Source organism: Balaenoptera acutorostrata, chromosome 7, assembly GCF_949987535.1.
Source record: "Balaenoptera acutorostrata chromosome 7, mBalAcu1.1, whole genome shotgun sequence".
NCBI classification, from domain to species: Eukaryota; Metazoa; Chordata; class Mammalia; order Artiodactyla; family Balaenopteridae; genus Balaenoptera; species Balaenoptera acutorostrata.
This window is the reverse complement of record NC_080070.1, coordinates 29,752,777-29,777,849: the sequence shown is the minus strand read 5'-3', so window position 1 is coordinate 29,777,849 and position 25,073 is coordinate 29,752,777. Positions and strand designations below refer to the sequence as shown.

General features: G+C 36.9%; 1 protein-coding gene across 4 annotated transcripts in view; it reads left to right on the top strand.

Moving 5' to 3' along the window:
- Positions 1-25,073, top strand: part of PTPRZ1 (protein tyrosine phosphatase receptor type Z1) — a 165,463-nt gene that overhangs the window by 78,861 nt on the left and 61,529 nt on the right. For all 4 annotated transcript variants that reach the window (XM_007177248.2, XM_007177247.2, XM_007177246.2 and 1 more), the window contains exons 3-8: positions 10,274-10,453; positions 12,583-12,734; positions 16,021-16,116; positions 16,594-16,660; positions 23,476-23,633; positions 23,801-23,951. In XM_007177248.2, the coding sequence (XP_007177310.2) occupies positions 10,274-10,453; positions 12,583-12,734; positions 16,021-16,116; positions 16,594-16,660; positions 23,476-23,633; positions 23,801-23,951 (804 nt within the window). The remainder of the gene's footprint in view (positions 1-10,273; positions 10,454-12,582; positions 12,735-16,020; positions 16,117-16,593; positions 16,661-23,475; positions 23,634-23,800; positions 23,952-25,073) is intronic.

Here is a 25,073-nt window from a genome sequence, read left to right as displayed (position 1 = left end):
AACTTTTAACTGACCTAAAATCAGTTTTGTCCTCCTCAACTCAGTAACCGTAGTTACCTGCATGAAACTTAAATATGACTCTGCCACCTGCAACTTAAATCCCTTCAATAGCCTCCTAGAAAAGTTCAAACCCTTTGTCGTGGCATTCAGAGCCTCAGCGTCCGCTCACCCCTACCCATTCCTCTCTCCTCTCTGCCTTGCCTTTTACGTATCAGCACATAAAACTTCCGGCTGTTCTTCTCAGATAACCATTCTTTCTCTCTTCTGTGCTCATGCCTTTCTCTCTTCTTGGGTACTTTCAGCCCTAGATATCTTCCCCACCTTTAATTTGGTAATACTTGCCCATCATTGCAGACCTATCTCAGGCATCTTGTCATTCAGGAAGCCTTCTTTATCTCTTGTCCCATCTGGATTAGATACAACTCTTTTATGTCCCTGAAATATTCCATGCATATCTCTGCTTTTATCCTTAGTAGACTGTATTATAATTAACAGTTGCTATATCTTGAGGTCCTCACTAGAGCCTGCGTTCCTTGATGAGGGATGCTGTTTTATTTGTCTTTGAATCGTTTTTTTTTTTACATCTTTATTGGAGTATAATTGCTTTACAATGGTGTGTTAGTTTCTGCTTTATAACAAAGTGAATCAGTTATACATATACATATGTCCCCATATCTCTTCCCTCTTGCATCTCCCTCCCTCCCACCCTCCCTATCCCACCCCTCTAGGTGGTCACAAAGCCCCGAGCTGATCTCCCTGTGCTATGTGCTTCCCACTAGCTATCTATTTTACGTTTGGTAGTGTATATATGTCCATGCCACTCTTTCACTTTGTCCCAACTTAACCTTCCCCCTCCCCGTATCCTCAATCCATTCTCTAGTAGGTATGCATCTTTATTCTCGTCTTGCCCCTAGGTTCTTCAGAACCTTTTTTTCTTTTTTAGATTCCATATAAATGTGTTAGCATACGGTATTTGTTTTTCTCTTTCTGACTTACTTCACTCTGTGTGACAGTCTCTAGGTCCTTTTGTACTAGACTTTTATTTTGATTCACACTAGGCACTCCATAAATATTTGATGAAGGAATGAATAAATGAACACGTAAAAGCTGTATTTAACGGAATTAAATTTTGATGGGATCTGAAGATAATATAAAACTTAGTATTCTTAGCTGCAGCAATGGATTTGTGATACTCACTCACAGCTTCCTTGTTAGTCCTTGCGTGTGACCAGTAGAATGCATCTAGGTGATCTGATTTTACAATATTTTGTGATAAGCATATCAAGAAAGGAGGAACTGATAGTTCTATTTAGGAATTAAACCAGAAACTTTGGTCTTATAGGCAGCGTGTTCTTTAACCGAAACAATAAACAACACTGTAGGAAAATTATCAGAAGTCCTATTACCAATAGAAAGATCTCAGTTATATCTGTGTCTCAGTCTTCAACTCTGAATCCCTGGTCCTCCCAGCAAAGGTAGGAAACAGAGCCTCTGTTATGCCTCATACTGATAATAAGTATGTGGGCTATAAGCTTTGGGTGCAGATATGATGGTGGTGTCACTGTCACCACCACTGTCACTGTTCTCTGTTGCACTGCAAATTGAACCTCCATGGACATCTCAGTCTGTAGGTTCAAAGCCAGATGCAAAGTCTTTCTTTCTATCCATTCTCTCTATCAACATAACAGGTACCATGATACTCCCAGGTATACTCCAGTCAGGATCTTGGGAGTCATCCTTTGCCTATATCCCTTTCTCACTTTCAAATAAAAATCATTTGAACAGTCCTAAGTCCTTTGAAATGACGTTCTACTTTTAGTCTTCAATTCTATTGTGTTAGTTTGTACCCCAAAATTCCCTGCCTTGATTCAATTCTTCTATACTTCTCTATAGGATTCATTTCATTTTCTGATTAAAGCACTGGTTAATTGTGAACCATTAGGAGTACCAGTCTACTTGTTCTGCTCATTGATTTCATTTGTACCCACCGCATATTATCAGGTTGTAATTACTTATCTTCAGAGTAATAGTTTTTTACTATGTCGGTGTCCTTAGATCTTCATCTTGTGTTTTTATTTTTGTTTTCCCCGTGGTCTGTAAAAACTTAAGTTGTTTATTGCATTATAGAGCAGTAATTTTTATTGTTATTGTTTTTCTAAGGTTTTTATTTGTTTACCTTGGATTTTTCCAACTTGAAAAAGTCATAATTTTTTTTTAACGTTTTTTTAAAAAATTTATTTAATTAATTTATTTTTTTTGGCTGCGTTGGGTCTTCGCCGCTGCACGCAGGCCCTCTCCAGCTGCAGCAAGTGGGGGGCCTCTCCCTGCTGTGGTGCGTGGGCCTCTCACCGCGGCAGCCCCCCTTGCTGTGGAGCACAGGCTCCAGGCGAGCCGGCTTCAGCAGTTGTGGCTCGCGGGCTCTAGAGCACAGGCTCAGTAGTTGTGGCGCACGGGCCCAGTTGCTCTGCGGCGTGAGGGATCTTCCCGGACCAGGGCTCGAACCCACGTCCCCTGCACTGGCAGGCGGACTCCCAACTACTGCGCCACCAGGGAAACCCCAAGTCATAAGATTTTAAACAGGAACTTTGAAGTAAGTGTCTGATCGCTCTCTCTATATATTAATACTGAACTTCAATTAATAATATTCTTCAATATCATAGTGCTTGAGGAAGTTCTGTGCTAGTATTTTCCTGAATCAATTGATAACTACCTTCCCTGACATTTGTAACCCTCTGTCAATTGGATATATCTACCAGGCTTGCAAAGATTTTCTGCTGCCCTGATGTGAGTGTCCCATTAGGACAGATAATAAAGGAAAATGCAGTCTTGACTAAACAGCTTCTCGTGCTGGAATTGTTTGCATTTGATCTACTTTCAGCGCAGTTTTAATAGCAACCATTATCTATATTCACCAACTGCTTTGCTCTCTCTCGCTCCTAGAACCTCTGTTTAACCAAAACCAGAAGCAGGCACACTGATTTGTGCGTGTAAAAATACATCCTCATTCTTGTTCTCAACCTAGAAAGTTACCTCAGACATCTGTCTTCCTTTGCTTTCACATTATGTGATGACACTTACTGGTGTGACATAAAATCACTCAATGACTGTTATTCGTACTTCAGGGGTTTATTTTCCAATCTTTGAGGGAGCTCCCTTTCTCAAGCAGCTGATTGCCTTATCCGAAAAGTGTATACTTAAGTATATGTATACGGTTTGCTGGAGTACTAAGTTATATGCTATACTTTTATTGAAAATAACACTGATTTGTTTCAGTTTTGTATTTGAATAAACTGAAATTTGAATCCAAGACATTTCACTGCTGATAGCTTTATGCTATTTCAGTGACTTATAAATTTTGGCTTTTGGTATATTTGTTAGCACATATAAAGCAAGTCCAGAGTAATTTATAAAGCTTTGATTTATGGTATATGGAATCTTGAGCGGAGTTTATTCAAAGCAATTACTTGCAATTAATGCCACAATCATTACTACAGTCTACATTCCAGTATTACATTTATTTTTGCCTCTTAATAATAATAATATTTTTATATGTGAATGTGTAGAGACACAAACATTTTCTTACATCAAAACCTGGACTAGACAAGAAATTCATTAAGATTAAAAGCAGTATGTATTTTTCTTAACGATATCTTGGTCTTTAAAGAATCAGTTCTAAGTCTACTGTTATTCAAAGCTTGTTAGATATCAGTAACTTATGATAACCTTGAAAAGAAATAAATATTGGGATTTTAAAATCATATTTAAATGAATTTTCAGTGGATGTCTGCTGAATACCTTATACTGTATTATAATTATTTTATCCATTTTTCTGATATTGGAAGGTAAGACTCAACAGGAATCATGCAAAGAAGGGAGAGGAAGAATGATTTTTTTCTTTGACTTTCATTTTCATCATTTTCTCAATTTTTTCTTCAAATATTAAAAATCTTCATTGGTATTTTTTTTTTTACGCATTCCTTCTTTATTTTAAACTTTAGTTTTCCTCAGTTGATATCTTTATGTTAGAGACTGGTGGAGTAATAAATACTTCCCTACACAGAATGTTTTTTAAAATGTGTTCCTATTTAGAAGGTGTGTAGTACAAAGATATTGAAGTGTAGGTAACTGTAGATATTTTATTGAAGTATTTATTCATTCAGGAAATGTTTATTTAATCCTTAAGTGCCAGGTTCTAAGAAAGGTTCTGGAATTACGATACAAATAAGAAACAGACATATTGGAGTTCAAATAAATACAAGGTACCTTAGCCATTCAGGCTGCTATAACAAAATACCATAGACTAGTGGCTTATAAACAACGGAAGTTTATTTCTCACAGTTCTGAAGACTGGAAGTCCAAGATCAAGGCACCAGCAGATTTTGTATCTAGTGAGGGCTGCTTCCTAGACCATTATTTTTTCACTGTAACCTCACATTTCAGAAGGGGCGAGGGATCTCTCTGGCATCTCTTTCATAAAGGCATTAATCCTTTGTGTTAGTCAGAGCCCTTATGACCTAGTCACCTCCTAAAGGCCCCACCACCAAATGGCATCACATTGGGGATTAGGATTCTAAGATACGAATTTTGGAGGGACATGAACATTCAGTCCATTGCACAGGGATTATGTACAAATCAGATGAAGACAAATAGAAGATGCCAAGGGAAATGTCCACTAATTATGCAGCCTCCCTCTCCCTGCTCATCCTGCATTCCTGCCAGCTCAACCTCTCTGATAAGGCAGCAGTAAGCTCCTTAGCCTTCCAAAGCCTCAGTGCCTCCCACTGGCCTCCCCACATATGTCTGATCACGGTCTGCCTTTCCATCTCCCTCTGTAGAAGTCCGCTCACAGGGCCGAGCTGGACTGCTCGCTTCTCTCTGAGCACTGCCCGCACTTTTCTGCCACATGAGTTTGCTCAGGCTCATCGCTCAACCAGACATGCTCTCAGTTCTCCTCTGCCTGTCAAGATTCTACCCATCTCTCAAGGCCTGCATTGTGTGCTTTCATATCCACGTTTACCTTCTTTCATCCCGTGTACTCCTTTAGGCATTTGTCTACTTTTTCTTGAACGTGCCCCCAACCTTCTGGGATGCAAGAATAAACAAGCAAGCAAACAAACTTGAACTCATGCACATCTCCTACAGAGCCTACAATCACTTTCCATTCTGCTTGGAATCGAGAGTGCACAGGATGTAAATATTGAATACATTCACTTGGTGTACAAAACCTATTTTCCAAAGATTTAATTTGTTTCTACTATGTGCCAGACACAGAGTTTGGCAGTAAGATACAGATGTGATAGCTAAGTTGACAAACAGCATACAGTCTGTGAAGTGCTCCAATACAGGTGAGCACAGGAAAATTTATAGGAGTGGTACTAATTCAGGTGAGTCAATAAATGGATGAAAGAATGAATGAATACGTGAATGAATAATTTATTTTAATTCTCTAGAGCTGACGTTTAGTACTCTGCAGTCCTCCTGATGGGTAAATCACCCTGATAATCTTCTGCTGCAACTACAATGCATATCCTAATTTCTTCCTTCACAACATTTGTTAATAACACTCAAGTGATACAATATAGTTCTAATGAATTCTGTACACCTGCACTCTTGGGTATGTCATCGTGGTTTTTATTACGACATGGATTGAGGTCTCCAACTGCAAAATTAAAAACATTAACTTGGGAATTTCAAAAATAATGTTTAAGCGTAAGGTTAACCTAATGGTTCATTATTAAAAACAGCTAAAGTATATTTAATGCTTCTTTGATTTATGTTTCATCCTTGTGTGCAATCTTAACACTTTATTAATTTACTTTCCCTGGGTCTCTACTTACGATGATTTGAAACATCCTGTTTTCAGAGTTCACTGCAAAAAGAACATTGGTCTTATTTTTTTGGACTTCTTCTGTTTTACAGCCTTTTCACTAAACAATTTCCTTTTGCCTATTCTGGTTCTTCTATTTTGTCTGTTAATCACAGAAATTAAGGAGGCTTCCTGAACCTATACCATACTTGACATCATGATCTAGTAGGTATTTTAAACTGAGTCTACACTCATACACTTCAGAGATCCAGTGACTCAGGATCATTGTGTTGTACAAGGTCAGACAACATACAATTTGGACACGAGATCTTTCTTTATATCCTTCAGCAGAAGTTTAGTGGGGACTACTCAACAAGATTGCCATATAACAAACAGTCAGATGTGATCTGCAGTTGAGTTTAGAAATGGTTCTTTAGTCAGTCAGTTTTCCTTCTTTCTTTTTTCTTGTTTTCATCCTATGTTAGACCCCTGTGAGCTCAGACTCATAAAATGAAAGACATCATCATTTTTTGTCTGTTTCAGTCATTCAACAAATGTTTATTGAATACCTATTATGTGCCAGGCTTTTTTTCTACACACTAGAGTGTGGAAACAATAAATAAATAAACATAAGTAGTATCTTAGGAGGAGAAAAATAAAGTAAGGAGAGGTGATTGAGAATGACTGAGGGAGGGACGTGTATTTTATACAGATGCATTTAAGCAGAGACCTGATTGGAGCAAGCCTTGCAGACAATTGAAGCAGAAGATTCCAGAAAGAGTAGCAGCAAGTGGAAGTGGTAAGCTTCAAGGCTTTGCATGCTTAAGGAACAGAAAAGAAGCCAGTGTGGCTAGAATAGAGTGATCACCACAGAGTGGTAGGAAGTGAGATCAGAGTGGATATGAGTGGTGACATCATATAGGATCTGTCAGCCCTGAGAAATAGTCTATATTTTATTCTAAGATGAAACGGTATTGGAAGGACCTGAGCCAAGGGGTTACATGCAATCTGATAGGTGCTTTAAAAGATGACTTTAACTACAGATTGCATTCGTTTTCTTATGCCACACAACAAATTACTACAGATTTAGTGGCTTAAAACAACCCATATTTCTTATCTCACATTAGACATGGGTCATGAGTCAGAGAGGAGGGCCTACTTAGCCAGATTCTCTGCTCAGGGTCTCACACATCTAACATCAAGGTGCCAGCTGGGCTGTGTTCTCATTTGCAGCCCAGGGTCCCGTTCCAAGCTTGTGCAGGTTGTTGGCAGAATTCACTTCCTTGTGGTTCCAAGATTGAGGTCCAGGTCCCCAGTTGTTTGTTTGTTTGTTTGTTTTTAGCACCTTAACCATTTTTTCTATTGTGATAAAAAAAAAAACTCATCACATAAAATTTTTCATCTTAACCCTTTTTACGTGTACAGTTCAGTAGGGTTAAGTATACTCACATCGTTGTGAAACAGATCTCCAGAAATTTCTCATCTTGCAAATCAGAAATCCTATACCCATGAACCAACTCCCCTTTCCCTCCTCCCCTCATCTCCCGGCAACCACCATTCTGCTATCTCTCTCCCTATGCATTTGACTACTTCAGCTAACTCATCTAAATGGAATCATACAGTATTTGCCTCTTTGTGATTGGTTTATTCGTTGATTTTGCTGTCCGTCAGCCTGCCAGGATGGGGCTGGGGAAGCCCTCTCAGATGCCAGGGGCCACTCTCAGTTCCTAGCCGTGCACCCCTCGCACAGCCTGGCAGCTTACTTCTTCAAAGCCAGCAGGAGAATCTCTCACACTTTGAATCTCTCTCTCTCTTTTTCCAATTTGCCGAGACAGAACCTTCTATAACATGACATAATCACCCCCATCACCTTTGTTGTCCAGTGTCACCTAATCAAGGAAATGACTATCCCATCATATTCAGAGGTCCTGCCCACCCTCAAGTGGAGGAGATTGTACAGGGTGTGTACAACTGGGTGTGGGAATCTGGGGGGTCATCTTGGAATCCTGCCTACCAGGTAAGTGGGGAACAAAATTGTGAAAGGGGCAAGAGAAGAAGCTGGAGACTAATTAGAAGGCGCTGGAGATGTCTAAGCCATTGCTTCTCAAAATTTAACATGTGTGTGAATCTCCTGGGGATTGGGTTAAATTGTAGATTCTGACTTGGTAAGGCTACAGTGGAGGCCTGACTCTCCTGACAGTCTCCTAGGTGATGGTGTTGCTGCATGTGGAACAGCAAGACTTACAGGCCAGCGATGATGATGGCTTGAGCTAAGGGTGCTAACAGTGGAGATGAGAAATGATCTGATTAAGGACATATTTTGAAGGTAGACGCAAAAGGCCTTGCTGAGGAGGAAACAGAGGCACCAGGATGACTTCTGTGTTTAGGGGATGGCAGTGATCATAGGAGGCACTTGTAGGGCTGAAATCCAGTGTTCAGTTGTGGATACGCTAAGTTAGAATCCAAGTAGAGATGAGCACTAAATGCTGTGGACAAAACAGGTTATAAATCATATTCAGTGCTCTAGAGACTTAAAACTTTGTGTTTCTATGCACCACAACTATGAGACTCTTCCTAAGTGTGCTCAGAATTTATTGTACTGTTTGAAAAAATGTAAGCAATAAAAAGAGCTTTATTGATTCGTACTGCAATTTCTTTCTCTGCTTCTCTTGCACTGACACTAGTAAAACAAGCAGTGTTTTCTTGTCCCCACGCCAGTGTTCTTTACAGCGAAATTAATGTATTATTACTCAAATTGTTAAAGCTGTTCCCAGAAGCCAAAATGTGCATCACTCTGCATATTTCAAGCATATTGTATTCAAGCGCTCTCTAAAAAGAGAGCTAGATTTTAAAATAAAATAAGTTTTTAGCACCTATTATTGATTCTGGTGGATGCCTCACTAGGAGATGAATTACCAAATTTTCCCTGGCTATATAGGCAGTTTCATGGTGCGACTAATTATTATTTCTTTCCTGGGTTCAATTATGCAAAATTAGCTTTATCACATTATGAGAGCTTGCATGTAAGTCGATCCTCACTGATTCCCTTATCACAAAAAGAAGATGGCATAGACTAGAGTTGTACGGAGTGTATGTTTTCTTATAATTTCTCTGAACATCAACCATGTGAAATCTTGGCCTTACCCATACTCATGTTCTGAAAGAAAAGCATTTGAAAGGATAGAAGCTGAAAACGGTGCGGCTACCTGCTCTTTCATGGAATGGCGGCAGAAATGCTAGAGTTTAGCCAGAGAAAAGGTTGAGACTTGGACCCACAACATTGCATATATTTTAATAGATGAACATTAAATAAAACATACCCATTGTTAGCACTGCTTGGGTGCTTAGCTAAGTTAATGTCCAGTGAAATAAGTTATGAGAGATGGTTTGTGGTTTCAGGTAGTGGTGAAATAAAGGCAACATAGGGCAATTTGTGTTTAGAGGACTATTCTTTCTGTGGAACAGAAGAAAATTCACTTCACTGTAAGCAAAAATCTTTAGAGAAAGCCCTGTTTTATTTTTTCTATTGTTAAACCATAAAATCAGTTAGGTTTTATAACCAGGAAAAAAAAGGGGGAGAGGGGAAGGAAGGAGATATTTCAAGGAGAGCCTGGTGATTACATTTTTATAAATAAGCCCTGAGCAGATGGAAATTAAACCAAATCGTTCAATGCAGGGATAAGAGAAAGTCTAAAGGGGCCTCCCCCAACCCCATCCCCGTGGAGAGTACTAAAGAAGTCAGAACTTAACTCCTCTCATCTGGACATGCTTCAATCTGGAACCCTGAGCTAAGACTAACTATCTGATAGAACAAGTAGGTTTTCTGATTATTTGGAAGAGCGTGATGGCTAAACAAGGCCACTGTTGAACCCTGCCCTTGTTCTATAAGCATCTTCTTATAATGTATCATATTAAAACCCAGAATCTAAATCTAGGCATACAGTTGTTTCTCAGTATTGGAGAAGGATTGGTTCCAGGATTCCCTCGGATACCAAAATCTGTGATGCTCAAGTTCTTTATATAAAATGGTGTAGTATTTGCATATAACCTACAAACATCCTCCCATATTCTTCAAATTATCTCTAGATTATTTATAATACCTAATACAATGTAAATGCTATGTAGATAGTTGTATATGCAATGTAAATGCTATGTAAATAGTTGTATATACAACGTAAATGCTACGTAAATAGTTGCCAGCGCTTGGCAAATTCAAGTTTCCTTTATGGAACATTCTGGAATTATTTTTCCCAAATGTTTTTGCTCTGAGATTGGTTGAATCTGCAGAAGTGAAGCCTGTGAATACAGAGGGCCAACTGTAATTATTTTAAGAATTGATTTAAAGATGTCCCAATTTTCCCTACTATTGTGTCTATTTTTATGTAACATGTTAACTACTTTATAAATATAAAATTTAGCTTTTGCATGGTAATTTAAAAACTAACTTCTTACCTTTTTTTCCCCTAGGAGCATTGAATCAAAAAAATTGGGGCAAGAAATATCCAACATGTAATAGCCCCAAACAATCTCCTATCAATATTGATGAAGATCTTACACAAGTAAATGTGAATCTTAAGAAACTTAAATTTCAGGGTTGGGATAAAACATCTTTGGAAAACACATTCATTCATAACACTGGGAAAACAGGTAAAATATTTATATTTTGTTTCTGATGTTAATATGTTTATCAGACCTAGAGTATGTTCAGGTTATTTTCCTTTGAATGATGTATTCTGAACTGGATAGAAACTATAAGTAGAAGAAGTCAAATAGAAAATTGGAAGTTTAGACCTTCTGAAAATGTGTACAAAAAATTAAATGACCAAAGTCATAATATCATGTTCTCCAGTAATATAACAATAAAGATACCTCCACTGGAAGGCTGATAAAGATAACATAATATATAGCTATTGTAATTTAATAACTCCATCACTGGTTAATCACTTAGTCAATCAGGATTTCTTTTTCTTGGGCATTTTATTTGATCTTGTCTGCTCAGCCTTGTGCTATATTCAATATTTGGATGTGAAAAAAGCAATCTACTATAACTGAATTTTAAGAAATTACTAGCCCTTCTATTAGAAAGTTTAAAATTATATACCATCCTTAGGAAGCACTAAGTTTTTTTTCTTAGTATGCAAAATATAATACCATAAAAAATTCCAGTAAACAACAGATAGACAAAATAGTTTACAAAAGTGAACAGTATTGTTATTCTGATCCTATATGTTAAATGAAATCGTATGTATATCAGGAAGTTATGTAAAAACAAATATAGGAAAAAGATTAGAAAAAATATTCACTATAATAGTAGCTATGTTGGGGTGGTTTTATCATTCGTGGTATTTTTCTCTATTTTCCATATTTTGGTAATATAATTATTTGAATGTGGTAATTTAAGTCCCATGAGGGTAGGAATTTTCAACATCAGTGCCTGATAAATAATAAGCACTCAGTAAGTATTTGCTGAATGAATAATTTGAAAAGTTATTACATGTTATAATATATTATTAATTTAATACATAATAGTATATTGTCCCAAATCTTGACATTTTAATTACCAGTTTTAAAGGATGTTACAAAGCAGTGAAGCATGTAATCTCTGCTTTATTTTTCTTAGGAGAATGTGGTAAAGCACTTGATCTTTAGAGCCACACTTTTTAGGTTCACTACTGGCCATTTAAAGCACAGTGTGGAACCTTGAGCAAGTTACTTCATCTCTCTGTGACTCAATTTCCTTATCTGTTAAATAGGGATTGTAATGGTATCTTCTTCCTAGGGTTGTGTGAGGATCAGATATTTAATACATGTAAAGTAGTGTAATGCATGGCATGTCGTAAGTGATAAATGTTGACCATTATTGTTATTGTGTTTGTTGCTATTGTTATTATTCATGAAAGTTTATATCTCTAGCTGGCTGGTGTCCACTGAAAAAAAAAGCACAGCCTAAAAGTTAAGAATTATGTTTTATTTGGCAGACTTTATACTGGCCAACGTGTTGGATTCTGTTCCTAATGCCAACAGTGGTTTCTGCATGATAGAACAAAGACTATTTAAATCTGATTGAGAGACATTGAAATCTTGCATTAGGGTCTCCAGAGAATCATTAATCTCCAGATGACTCCTAAAGTACAGTCAGATAGTATCTGCTACGGAACTGAAATAGGAGAGTTTAAGTTTCTGAGACTTGCAACCGAGGGTTCAAACATGAGATGGCTTAAACCCCTTCAATAGGAATGGGTCTCCTGCCTTCCTTGCCACAGTCTAGGACAGAAGTTCTGAAGCTTGATGAAGCCTGGAGTGATGCCTGGAGGCATAAGGAGATGGGACAAAAGCAGCAGCCTGTTAAAGAGTAGAAACAGGCTGACCTTGAGAAGGTTGGGGGTACCCCCAGGAAAAGACTTCCTCTTTCCATGCCTCTGTCTCTTCTCCCTTTAACTGTCCCCTCACTACCATCTGATGCGTTAGGGGAGCAGGGCTTTGGACACCAAACAAACAAATCGTGGAACACCAAACAGACAGGGCAGGTGGACTGCCTGTCTCCTGCTTTTAGTGCTGTATAGCAGTTAAGGTCTTAGGTTTATTTTACGTTTGTGGCAATAGGATACATTAAGTATACTATGCAGAGTTACAAAGCTCAGCTTCCAAAATGGTAACTTTTTTTAAAATTTATCAAATAAATGATTTTATTAATGTACTTTAATAGATGAAAATTTAGTTAAATTTGCAATTTTGATTCTCAGAAACTTAGATGCAATTTTATTGTTTTTTTTAAGTGGAAATTAATCTCACTAATGACTACCGTCTCAGTGGAGGAGTTTCAGAAACGGTGTTCAAAGCAAGCAAGATAACTTTTCACTGGGGAAAATGCAATATGTCATCTGATGGATCAGAACATAGTTTAGAAGGACAAAAATTTCCACTGGAGGTAAGTCAATAGTTCCACTAGTTACTATTTCACTTTCTAAATCATTGGGATTTTACTTAGCATACAATTTGATTCATTTGTAATCAACTTTATAATTCATACAGCTATATTTTGTTTACTTGGTTAATATCTGCCTTCCTCACTAGCCTAAACTCAATAAGACCCATATTTGATTTTCCACGTCCTGGTAATGCAGAGTGTCACATTATAGATGATCAATAAATACTGATGAGTGAATGAATGAAATTCTTTCCATAGCCCAGTAGGAATAAAAGGGGAAAATTTTATCAACATACTGGAGAATCAAAAAGCTTCAACTTAAAATGAGAAAATTTTCAGATTTAAAATTGGCAAAATAAATATAATTATAATAAATAGTGTGTGTGCAGTGAAATATGTAAACACTTTCATACATGTCTGGAGAAAGTATAAATTGGTAGACTTTCTGGGAAGCAGTTCACTTGTTTTTATCAAGAACTTGAAATGTTTTATTCTCAATATTCACATTTCAGTTTGTAGCAATTTAGTCTGAAGAATAATTAAGGACATACTCAAAAATTTATGTGCAAAGACTTATTTACAATAATAAAAATTGAAACAAAAGGAAATGATTAAATACATTATGATAGATTATTATAGATCTTGTAAAAATCATGTTTTTCAATGATTTACACAAAAAAAGTTCATCATAAGTGCTTTTAAAAAGTGGAATGTAAAATAGTATACACAGTATTTTTTTTTTAATTAATTAATTATTTATTTATTTTTGGCTGCATTGGGTCTTGCTGCGCGCGGGCTTTCTCTAGTTGCGGCGAGCGGGGGCTACTCTTCGTTGTGGTATGCAGGCTTCTCATTGCGGTGGCTTCTCTTATTGTGGAGCATGGGCTCTAGGCGCGAGGGCTTCAGTAGTTGTGGCTCGTGGGCTGTAGAGCGCAGGCTCAGTAATTGTGGCGCACGGGCTTAGTAGCTCCGTGGCATGTGGGATCTTCCCCGACCAGGGCTTGAACCCGTATACACAGTATTATTATTCCAAATTTTGTAAAACATGAAACTAATTAGTGGCTGAGAGTACAGTCTGAGTCAAATGGACGAGGCTTGAATACTGGCTTCACCATCTAGTTAGTAGCTATATGACATGACATTGTTAAAATTATTTAATTTCCCTAAGCTTCTGTTTCTGGTCTGTGAAATTGACATAATAGTAGTAGCACATCTCTGTAAAGTTATTATGAGGATTAAATGAAAGATTGAATTATTGCTATTGTAAATATAATTGAAGGAAACCAAGAAAACATTAATAGTGATTTTCTCTGGGTGATGGGATTATAGGGATTATAGGTGCCTTTTCTTTTCTCCTTTAAAGTTGCCATATTTTCAATATTACCTGTAATAAATCTGTATTACTTTTATAATCCAAAATAGTTATTGAGAATAAAAATAAGATAAATTAGTTATTTCATAAAGGATCAAAAATATTTTAATGTGGATAAGCACATTCAAGTTTATGACATAATTTTTTAAATATCCTTAAAGAAAAGCATATTTATCAAATTTGGTTTGTTAAAAATATGAAAGTCAACTCATTAAACACATAACATTCTCACTTCTGAGAGTCTAGCTCTCTCACAGTACTACTTAGAACAAAGGTGAAAATCAAGAAAAACTCTAACAATAACAAAAGCTGTGATTCAGCAAAATAAATTATATAGAATCTGTGTACTAAACCTCATGTATTTTTCTTATTTAAAAGCCCCTCAAGTTGTCTCTCAGAGATGTCATTTGTTTGTTGTTTGCTTTTTATTTTTTTTTAAAACATTCATGGTTTTTATTTTATTTATTTATTTTATTTATTTTTATTTTTTTGGCCGCGCCACGTGGCTTAGCGGGATCTTGGTTCCCTGACCAGGGATTGAACCTGGGCCCACGGCAGTGAAAGCCCGGAATCCTAACCATTGGACCGCCAGGGAATTCCGTCTTGTTTGTTTTTCAAAACACTCTTCACGTAATTGTGCAAGCAGGGAAACTGGGGGGTGTGCTTGACCTGCTGTTTCTTTCTGGCCTCTCACATCCTATAATCGGCTCCTTAGTTCTGCCCCTAAATCATGTGGGAGGTCAGAAAAAGGTTCAAACCACCTTTGTCTCTTACTTGAGTATCTAAGTCCCTGCAGCTAGTTTCTCTCCAGTCTTAATCCCTTCTGCTCTCCCAGCTTCTCCCCAGCCCTGCCCCCTTCCCATCAAGGACTTCTATTGCCCTCCAGCCCAAACTGCTGGGACTGCCTGTGTGTCCCCTGCCTACTTCTCCAGCCTCATATCTCTCTTCTCCTCTCACGTGTGCTCAACTGAACTTCTAACAAACTACTTTCCATTTCCCACACTTCTCATACTTCCTTGCCTGTAGGCCTTTTCCTAGCCGGTCCCTCTGACCTGAACACACATTCATCTCTTCTGCTTTTTCATCTGTCAGCTTTAAAGCCACTTATGCTTCCGGGGTCAACTTGGATATCCTCTCTCTGAAAAGGTTTTGGTGACCACCCAAGGCAGGAACCACTGCCTTCCTCTGCTTCACACCTGCTATTTCTCTGATCCATAGCCCTAACCACACATTAATCTTTTCAGACTTTCTGCTCTTCCCTTGATTATATGTCTAAACTACCTGAGTTACCAAATTTCCAAGCCCACGACACTAGGAGCACCAGCTTGTAAGTGAGAGTGGAGGCTGTTATAGATAGATGTGTGGACTGAAGTAGAAAAGAACAAGGGATAGCCTCGCACCAGGGGGGAGAGACTTAAAATACGGAATTTATGACTCCTTTGGTATTTTTGAGGTAGAAGCAGAGAGTTCTTGAGAGTTTCACTATTAGTAGAGCACAATACAATAATGTCCAAAACTGGTAGCTCAGACCATCAAGAGAGGCATGTCCATTCAGGAAAGAATGAAACCATATTTGAAAGAATTCCATCAAAATAGTGAAAATAACATTTGATAATTTATTACATTTGATAGTTGCTCTAGTAAATTATTCAGTGTCCCCTGGTAATCACAAAGTGGTAATTTCAGAGCTAGATCTGTCCAACTTTGTATTTCTTTCTTCATTGAAGGATAAGTGATAGTTGTGTATACATGTAATTGATAAAATATTTTGAAAATTCACAAAATATAGAATTATATAGTTTATAGAATTTTTCAAATAGAATTTAATGAACTGATAAATTATTTTATAGTCCTTTTGCTGACTTTTTTGTGAAGTCTTTGTATGTAATAAAGCCATCTTTGTTACATTTATAGATGCAAATCTACTGCTTTGATGCGGACCGATTTTCAAGTTTTGAGGAAGCCGTTAAAGGAAAAGGGAAGTTAAGAGCTTTATCCATTTTATTTGAGGTAATCATTATACAGAGATTTAGCACTAACTTTTCAATCATGGGGAATATCAAAACATACTTTTTAACAAATAGAAGGGCTCATAAGTGGAATGATAACTGGTGCTCATTTTCAAAGAGAACAACCTCTTGGCTGGTATGTTTAAAAGGGGACTCTTGTATCTGTCAATTGGGTATGTCACTTCCAGCTGGAGCAAATCTGTGCACTCATACACTACAAGATTTGCTTATTTGCAAAGCATCAGCATGATACAGCAGAAACTGTGAATTGTAACATTTTAAAATGTCCTTTTCTTAATGGAAAATTTGAAAATTATCTGGTTTTTGTTTGGTTTATTCTTAACTTTCTGTGAAAAAAAAAGTGCATTTAGGACATCACTTTTGAATACTTAAAATAGAATTTACTAATCTTTACATTTTATTGAATAATTAGTCAAATATTTTATGCAATTTTTAGAGCATCATTCTTCTTTCACAGGTTGGAATAGAAGAAAATTTGGATTACAAAGCAATTATTGATGGAGTTGAGAGTGTTAGTCGTTTCGGTAAGCTATTTGGAGAAATGTCTTTCTTCCAGATTTACTTTGGATGCATATGAATTTTTACAATGTTATAAGAATCACTTGTTCCAAGGAAGAAGGGCAGACATTTGTAAAGAGGAGCAATCTCTCACATCTTACACTTGACAATTTATACGTTTCTCACTAAAGAACAATTTATCAGAAATTTTTGTCGCATAAAATCATAAAACGTTAATGTAAGTAGGAAGTTGGAAGTTTTCTAATTCTTTTATTGAAAATAATCTAATCACATTATGCATTTAAACGTATTTTTATTCTGTCTCTGCATTGTACATCTGTAAAAGACTCTATAATCTGAAACCAGTTAAATTTATAAAAATTTTATTTTAAAGTGAAAAGGGAATTGTTACTCAAGTTCAAATGTATTCCCTGGTGGTTTCCTTGATAAGTCCTTTGCTTTACCAATATGATGAGATAAGATTTTTGGAAGGTGAATGCTTACACAGAACAAGGTTCACTATACTTTTATATTGTTCTGCCTGCTATCTCACGGATCTTGTAATTTGTCACAGCAAATGCTTTTGACAACATTGGCAAGAGACAGCAAACCTGTTGTTATTGTTGTTTTATTTTTATTAAGCAGAGTATTAATGTTGTCCTGAGTTATCAATAAAGGAGGATTATTCCTCTCCGGGAAGCTGCAAAATTTGAAATCAGAAACACAACTCACATAGATCCTTTTCTTGAAAGCAGAAATCTGGCCTAGGGTTGATTCATCTTTGTCAATTATATGTGAGAACTTGAATTGACCAAACTTTTCAGAAGTCAGGCATATGTGAGCTCCTGCAGTGCAGCTTTCTCTTTTTTTTTTTGAAAGGTGCAATCAAACAGCATAAAGCTGTTAGTTATCTCCCTCCATCCACCTAGATTGCAGAATTCAACATTGAATGCCACAAGCCACACTTAATTTTTCCCTCATTTAGTCAGAAAGTGGAGTCTATGCAGACTGCAAGAAGGCAGCTAGTTTGAATTCCTAAACTTAAAATGATGTAAAATATGAACCTGAATGTTCCCAGGCCTTGCACCAGCCTGTGGCGACCACAAAAGTGATACTAACACTGGTTGTTAGTTCTGATTTGTGCAACTGTGGCACTTTGGCCACTCTCTTGAGGCCTCTTCAGTTGTTTCTGGGGGTCTCTAGGAAGGTGTAGTATGAGCTTAAGAACCAATTTGCTCATGTTCTTGGACTAAAGTTTCTTTTTAATATCTACTGTCTATAAGCCATTGAGCGGGATGCTTCATCAGAGCCTGCTGTCACCTAGTACCCTCCCTGAGGATATGGGTTCCCTAACAGCATTCTGCCTCTGTCCTGGCTCTTAATTCAGAAGCAGAACAAATGGTCTCCTGGGCTGGCTGGAAGCACATACTAGTCTGCCCTCTATCTATCTTCTCTCTCTCTCTACCCATGCACCAACTTCTTCTCTCCTCTTTTACCAAAAAATAAAATCCTCCATGCCTATCAGCCCATCTACTAGATACTTAATATTTCCATGTACTCAGCAAGGACACCTAAGCCCATACAGTTGGTAAGTGGTAGAGCCAGGATTTAGAACCTGTCTGTCCAAAAAGTTTGTTCTAATATATTGTAGAGATTTATATTAGTTACATGTTTCAGAGCACATATGAAACACCTGTCAATTTGATTTGAGTGGTTGTGAGATATGATCTGTCCAAACTAAATAAGTTAAGTCCTTCCAAAGTTAAATGTTTGAGAGTTCTTGGATTAAATTTAGTCCTATTTCAGAGTCTAGAAAAATCCCCTGGTGCCCCATAAACGGTAGGCTTCCCAACATTGGCTGCCAGCCATTGCTGCTGGAAACTTGAAGGCAGTGCTCGTCTTTAGACAGTGACTCAGGAACTGCAGCTAAACTCACATTATATGGAGAATATGCAGCTAAAATCCTGCCACATATTCTCCATATAATGTGAGTGACACAAAAAATCAACACTGTTCACCATCATTCAGATTATAAAGTCTGCCTTGTTACAGTGTGGGCTGGTCGCTCATTTCCTATATTTCTCTCTAAGAGACAAACCCATTTCTCTTTCCTTCCCTCTTTCTTACCTTTTTTTCTTTTCCTTCCTTCCATCACACCTACTCCATGTTAGACCTTGCTCTCATGTGGAGTGGTGAGAGAGGGGGTGCGGTTGCAGCAATCAGAGATAATGCATTAATATTCCCCAGGCAGAGCCCACAAAAGGAAAAACTGTTAGTCGAAATCCTTCAAGTTGCAAGAAGGAGACACACCCCAGGTAAATCATCAGTGATTCTCAAACGGGAGTTCTCATCAGAATGATTTGTGGTGCTTTCCTAATCACAAATGCAGGCCAGGAATTTGTATATTGAAAAATCCTTTTTTTTTTTTTTTTTTTTTTTTTGCTGTAAAGCTCTTTTTTTTTTTTAATATCTTTATTGGAGTATAATTGCTTTACACTGGTGTGTTAGTTTCTGCTTTATAACAAAGTGAATCAGTTATACATATACATATGTTCCCATATCTCTTCCCTCTTGCATCTCCCTCCCTCCCACCCTCCCCATCCCACCCCTCCAGGTGGTCACAAAGCACCGAGCTGATCTCCCTGTGCTATGCGGCTGCTTCCCATTAGCTAGCTATTTTACGTTTGGTAGTGTATATATGTCCATGCCACTCTCTAACTTTGTCCCAGCTTACCCCTCCCCCTCCCCATATCCTCAAGTCCATTCTCTAGTAGGTCTGTGTCTTTATTCCTGTCTTGCCACTAGGTTCTTCATGACCTTTTTTTTTTTTTTCCTTAGATTCCATATATATGTGTTAGCATACTGTATTTGTTTTTCTCTTTCTGACTTACTTCACTCTGTATGACAGACTCTAACTCCATCCACCTCATTACAAATAACTCAATTTCGTTTCTTTTTATGGCTGAGTCATATTCCGTTGTTTATATGGCAGTGTTGACGTGGCCCCATCCTAAGTCTCATTGTCCTAAGTGATAAGAGTTGGTTTTAAGTATTTAATGGTTCTTTCCTTGCACTGGGCCTGACCATGGTCTTTGTCTTTATCTCCTTGTCTCTCACCCTCCTCATCTTTCCACCTCCTACTATCAGCCTCCCACAAAGGAGGATCTGATTGGTTTGTTAACCATTAATTCATGTTCAAAGGAAGAGGATCACTGAGTGAATGACTGATCACAAATAGAGCAGTGTTGGCTCAGGCGTGACTCTCTCTTATGTTAGCAATAGTGAGGTTATTCAGATGAGGTGCATGTTTCTGCAAGCCACAAAAAACCCACCTTAGTCCACTTTTCTCATAAGATGATGGTGCAATTGGAAAATACTACTGTAATTGTAAAGTCTTGTGATAGCAGAAAGAAACTTAGGACGTGTACGCAAATAACAAAAAAAATAAGGTACAAAATAGTTAACGTGTCCATAACAGAGACTAGATAAGTGGTATTGTAGTGCAGAGGAAGGAAGAATGGATTCTATACTGGGATGAGGGAAGGAGGAATTGAAAACTTTCTTCTGATTCTTTCCCTTGCTCTTAATTATTTCCCCTTTAATTTCTTCTCCAATTTCACGAAAATTATCTATTTCACCATCCCTATTCAAATCTTCTGTTTTTCCTTTTCTGGCTTCTAGGTCTCCTGGTGTTGTTTAATTTCCCAACTAATTTAGCAGTGAGTCAATTTCTGGCTCCTTACTTAATTAGTATTCTCTAGGTCCACATTTCCACGGAACATTTGTAAGATAAGTTTTTTCATCAGAAAAAGGAAGAATTGTAGTCCATTGGTGATTAAAAAAGAGGTTATTTAATCACAGATTTTCTAGATATCAAAAACATAAATCTGAAAATGGAAAAATATTCACGTATTCAAAATAGTTTCCTTAGTTTCTGAGAACTTGAATCTGAGTCTGAATTCTAAATAATCTTGTCTTGACATTGGAGGAGAGGAAGACATACTTTTAGAAGTTACTAATTAACCCATTAAACCTAATGTAACTTGAATTTTCTAATGGATTAAAACGATTTAGGTTGTATCTACATGACACTATCAATTCTGTCAATAGGTTTTTACTTCTAAGATTTAGTCTTAAACACAGACAGGAAGCAGTTATCTATAACTTTATTAGCAGGCTTCTTTCTTCCTGAAGAAGTTTCTGTATTGCAGAAAAAAGTAACATTCAATAACTAACTTTTAAATGGAAATAATTTTTTTCCTTGAGGCTTTCTGGATATGTCCAATCTTCATTTCATTTAGAGCTGTAATACACTATTAAGACCATCTGGTCCAAAATGTAAAATAGATAGCTATTGGGAAGCAGTCGCATAGTACAGGGAGATCAGCTCGGTGCTTTGTGACCACCTAGAGGGGTGGGATAGGGAGGGTGGGAGGGAGACGCAAGAGGGAGGGGATATGGGGATATATGTATATGTATAGCTGATGCACTTTGTTATACAGCAGAAAGTAACACAACATTGTAAAGCAATTATACTCCAGTAAAGATGTTAAAAAAAAAAAATCATCCGGTCCAGTTATTTCATTTTGTTATGAGGAATATGGGGTTCAAGAAGACTAAAATCTTGCAAAGGCTTTACTTAAGGTTTTCAACTCTGGCTGCATGTTTGAATCACCTGGGGACGGTTTTTTTAAAAATGTAGACGTACCTAAAATTATAGCCTAAAAATAAATATAGATGCTCAGGTCCCACTACTAGAGATTTAAATTAAAACAGCTTAGGGTGGGGTCTGGGACATTGATTTTTTTTTTTTAGTGCTCCCCAGATAATTCGTATACTGCTACTCTGTACTGTACCATCTCACTTAAGCTAGATTAAATTGGCGTCAGGGACTATTTCTTAATGACCTAAATCTACAAGACAGAGCAGAGGACATGTACTGGACTGGGTAGTTAAATACAGATAAGTTAAAATAAGTTAAGCACAGATCTCACTGGTAAGCAGATTGCTGCCCATATGAGTGAGGACTGGTACACAAAGAACAAAATGGCCAAGGCATGCCATTGGTAAGTGCTGTTGGAAAGATGCAAGATCAAAAATGGGACTCTTCAAGGAGACAGATTTAGCTGGGTTGTTTCAAAGTTCTAAGGCTAGATGGAACACTTAGGAAAGGTCTACCAATTTTTTGTAGGAATTCTGTATTCTCGATACAAGTTATATATCTTTGTACATATAGCAGGAATAAATCAATATTTTTATTATATATATAAAATCTGAAATATATTTTCTACTCTTTGTCCTGCCTTTTTACTCTCTTAATGGTGCCTATTGATAAATAGATCTTGAGTATCATGTACATCATTTTTCCCTTTGTGAATAACACTTTTTGCATGCTATTTAAGAAATCTCAACCTACCCTAACGTTATGGAGATAATTTTCTATGTTTTCCTCTAAAAGCCTTATTAGTCTGTTCACATCTAGATCCACACTCTATTTAGAACTGATTTGTGCTTATGGTGTGAGGTAGGGAATAAAGATTCATGTTTTTCCATAAGGATATCCAATTGACACAGCAGTGCGTATTGAAAAGGTTAATCATTCATTACATAGTAATTTTTCTGTCATAAATCAAGTAACCATATATGTGTGTGTCTGGACTCTTTATTTTCTTCCATAGTTCTCCATCTTTGCATAAATATCTCTCTATCATGATTTCTATGGCCTTATATAGTAGGTCTTCCTACTTGGTATCCCTACCTTTGTTATTGCTCAAGATTGTCTTAACTTTTTTTGCGGTTCCATTTCAATTTTAAAAATAGAATGTCAATTAATACACACACAAACACACACACACACACCCCAACACCAACCCATCTGGAATTTTGATTAAGATGTCATTGACTCCATAAAACAACTTGGGGAAAATTAACATCTTCACAATACTGAATCTTCCCATTAACGTGATATTTCCCACCATTTTAAGGTTTTATCTAATTCTCTCAAAGTTTTTAAATTTTCAGTGTAGATGTTTTACACATCACTTGTTAGATTTACTTGTATTTGATATTTGTTGCTATCATGTTATATTGTTTGAAATTTCATTTTCTATTGTTTGTTACCAGTAAATAGAAGTACAATTAAGTTTTATATATTGGTGTTGCATGCAGTGACTTTGCTAAACACACTTATTAGTTCTAATAGTTTGTAAATTATTTTCAATATCTCACAAGCTCAATTAGGTTATTTGAAAATTATGATGACATCATTTTTTCCTGCCCAATCTTCACGACTCTTTTTTTCTTTTTCTTATATTATTGTAAATAAATAAAGTAAATAAATGGTCCCAGTCCTCCAGTTCAATGTTAGATAAAAATGGTGGTATTGTAGAAGGATTCCTTGTCTCATTCTTTATCACTAAGGGAAAAACTTTCAATAAATCATTTTTAAATATGATGTTTATTATAGATTTTTGAAGATAATCTTCATCAGAATAAGGTTTTGTTTTTCTTTTCCACAAATTGGTATTAAATCCTATCAAATGGTTTTACTGTATCTATTCAGATGGCCATATGATTTCTGAATATCTTTCATATGTAAAAATAATCTCTCCAGCATCTTGCCCATGTAATGATAAAGCACTTAGCACTATGGAGGGATATATGCAAGAAAATTTAGAGTATGCCTGTTTTATCACCATTTTTGAAATAAATCTAAAATGTTCTTAAAATTTCAGTTCTGATTAAATACATACCAAAGCATATGTCTTTGTTTCATAGGGACTTTGAGCAGCTAAGTTCCACTGCTGGGATTTCAGCTGAGATGTGTGTGATTCCTTTGTAGGGAAACAGGCTGTGTTGGATCCGTTCACATTGCTGAACCTTCTGCCAAACTCAACTGACAAGTATTACACTTACAATGGCTCCCTGACATCTCCTCCCTGCACAGACACCGTTGATTGGGTTGTTTTTAAAGATACAGTTAGCATCTCTGAAAGCCAGGTAATCTTAGAAATTCAAACAAATGAAGTAATTTGAAGCAATTTTGAAAGAATTATTTTCTAAGCTTTACTAGAGAATATCTGTTTTACAGCATTTGCCGATATGCCTTTGAAGCAGATACACAGTTAAATTATGTGTTATTATATGTTAAATTATCTTCTTTCCAGCTGGCTGTTTTTTGTGAAGTTCTTACAATGCAACAGTCTGGTTATGTCATGCTGATGGACTACTTACAAAATAATTTTCGAGAACAACAGTACAAGTTCTCCAGGCAGGTGTTTTCCTCATATACTGGAAAGGAAGAGATTCATGAAGCAGGTGTGTATTGAAATATAATTTTGTAGGAGGTAATTGTGGTATAGTGGAAAATATACAAGGCTTTGATTTTGGGGAATATTTTGCTTATAGCCTTGTAGCTTTAGGTAAACACTTTAACTTCTCTGAATCTCAGTTGCCATTTTTTAAAATGGCAATTAAAAATATCTGTTCTTTCCAACCTGAATAACCCCGTTTTGCAGACAAGAGACACTGAGATTCAGTAAGGAAAGTAATTTTTCTAAAATACATAGTAATAGGTGGCAAAGTCACATACACACCTCCACATTCTTTGTGTCATTTGCCTGAGCTAACAGCTATAAGAGAGGGATGAATAGGCATGAGGTGTTCAGAGCTTGGGGAGATCACTTCTGGTTGCGATGACTAGGGAATCTCCGTGGGAGAACCACATTTGACCTGAGTCTTGATGTGTGATTTGGGTTTTAAATAAGTACTCATCCTTGTGTTGGCAGCTCCCAGAGAAGCCTAGTACCTAGTAAGGATTGAAACCAAAGGCACTGAATTATTAATGAATAAAAAGGGAGTCTTTCCCCCAGTTTCTTTCTTTGAAAGAAAAGAAGTTTGTCCTTGTCAAGCCCAGGCGATGGAGAGGAGGGAAAGTCTCTGGAGTCTTTTGAAGCTGACACAGCAGTCAGAAGCCTTTGAAAGTGTCCAGAGGACACAATCAGTTGCATCTACTGACTTGTTCTTTTCAGTTCACGCTGAGGGTGCACTGGTTCATGAAAGAAAGAGTTGAAGTGGCCTTTGCTTTGGGGACTGAAAACCTTTCCAAGTACACGGTCTTCTTTGATCCCCGTCCTGCAATGAATTTTTGGCCGTGTATAATATTAATTCAGTAATCGTCTGCTTTTGAAGGTTGGGCATTAAAACAGCATGCTTTTATTGTTTCAATGTGATATTTGTGGGAATTGTTTATCCTTTAACAACAACAATAACAACAGAGCACAAGACAACAGTGATGAATAGCTGCATTTAATGTGACATTGTTTCAAATTAAATTGCCCCAAAGTGAGGAAATTTAATTATGTTTCTACCAAAAATAGTAAATACTAATACTTCCTGTCTGGTAAATAATACACAGTTGATTAGAAAAAAGAAACAGAT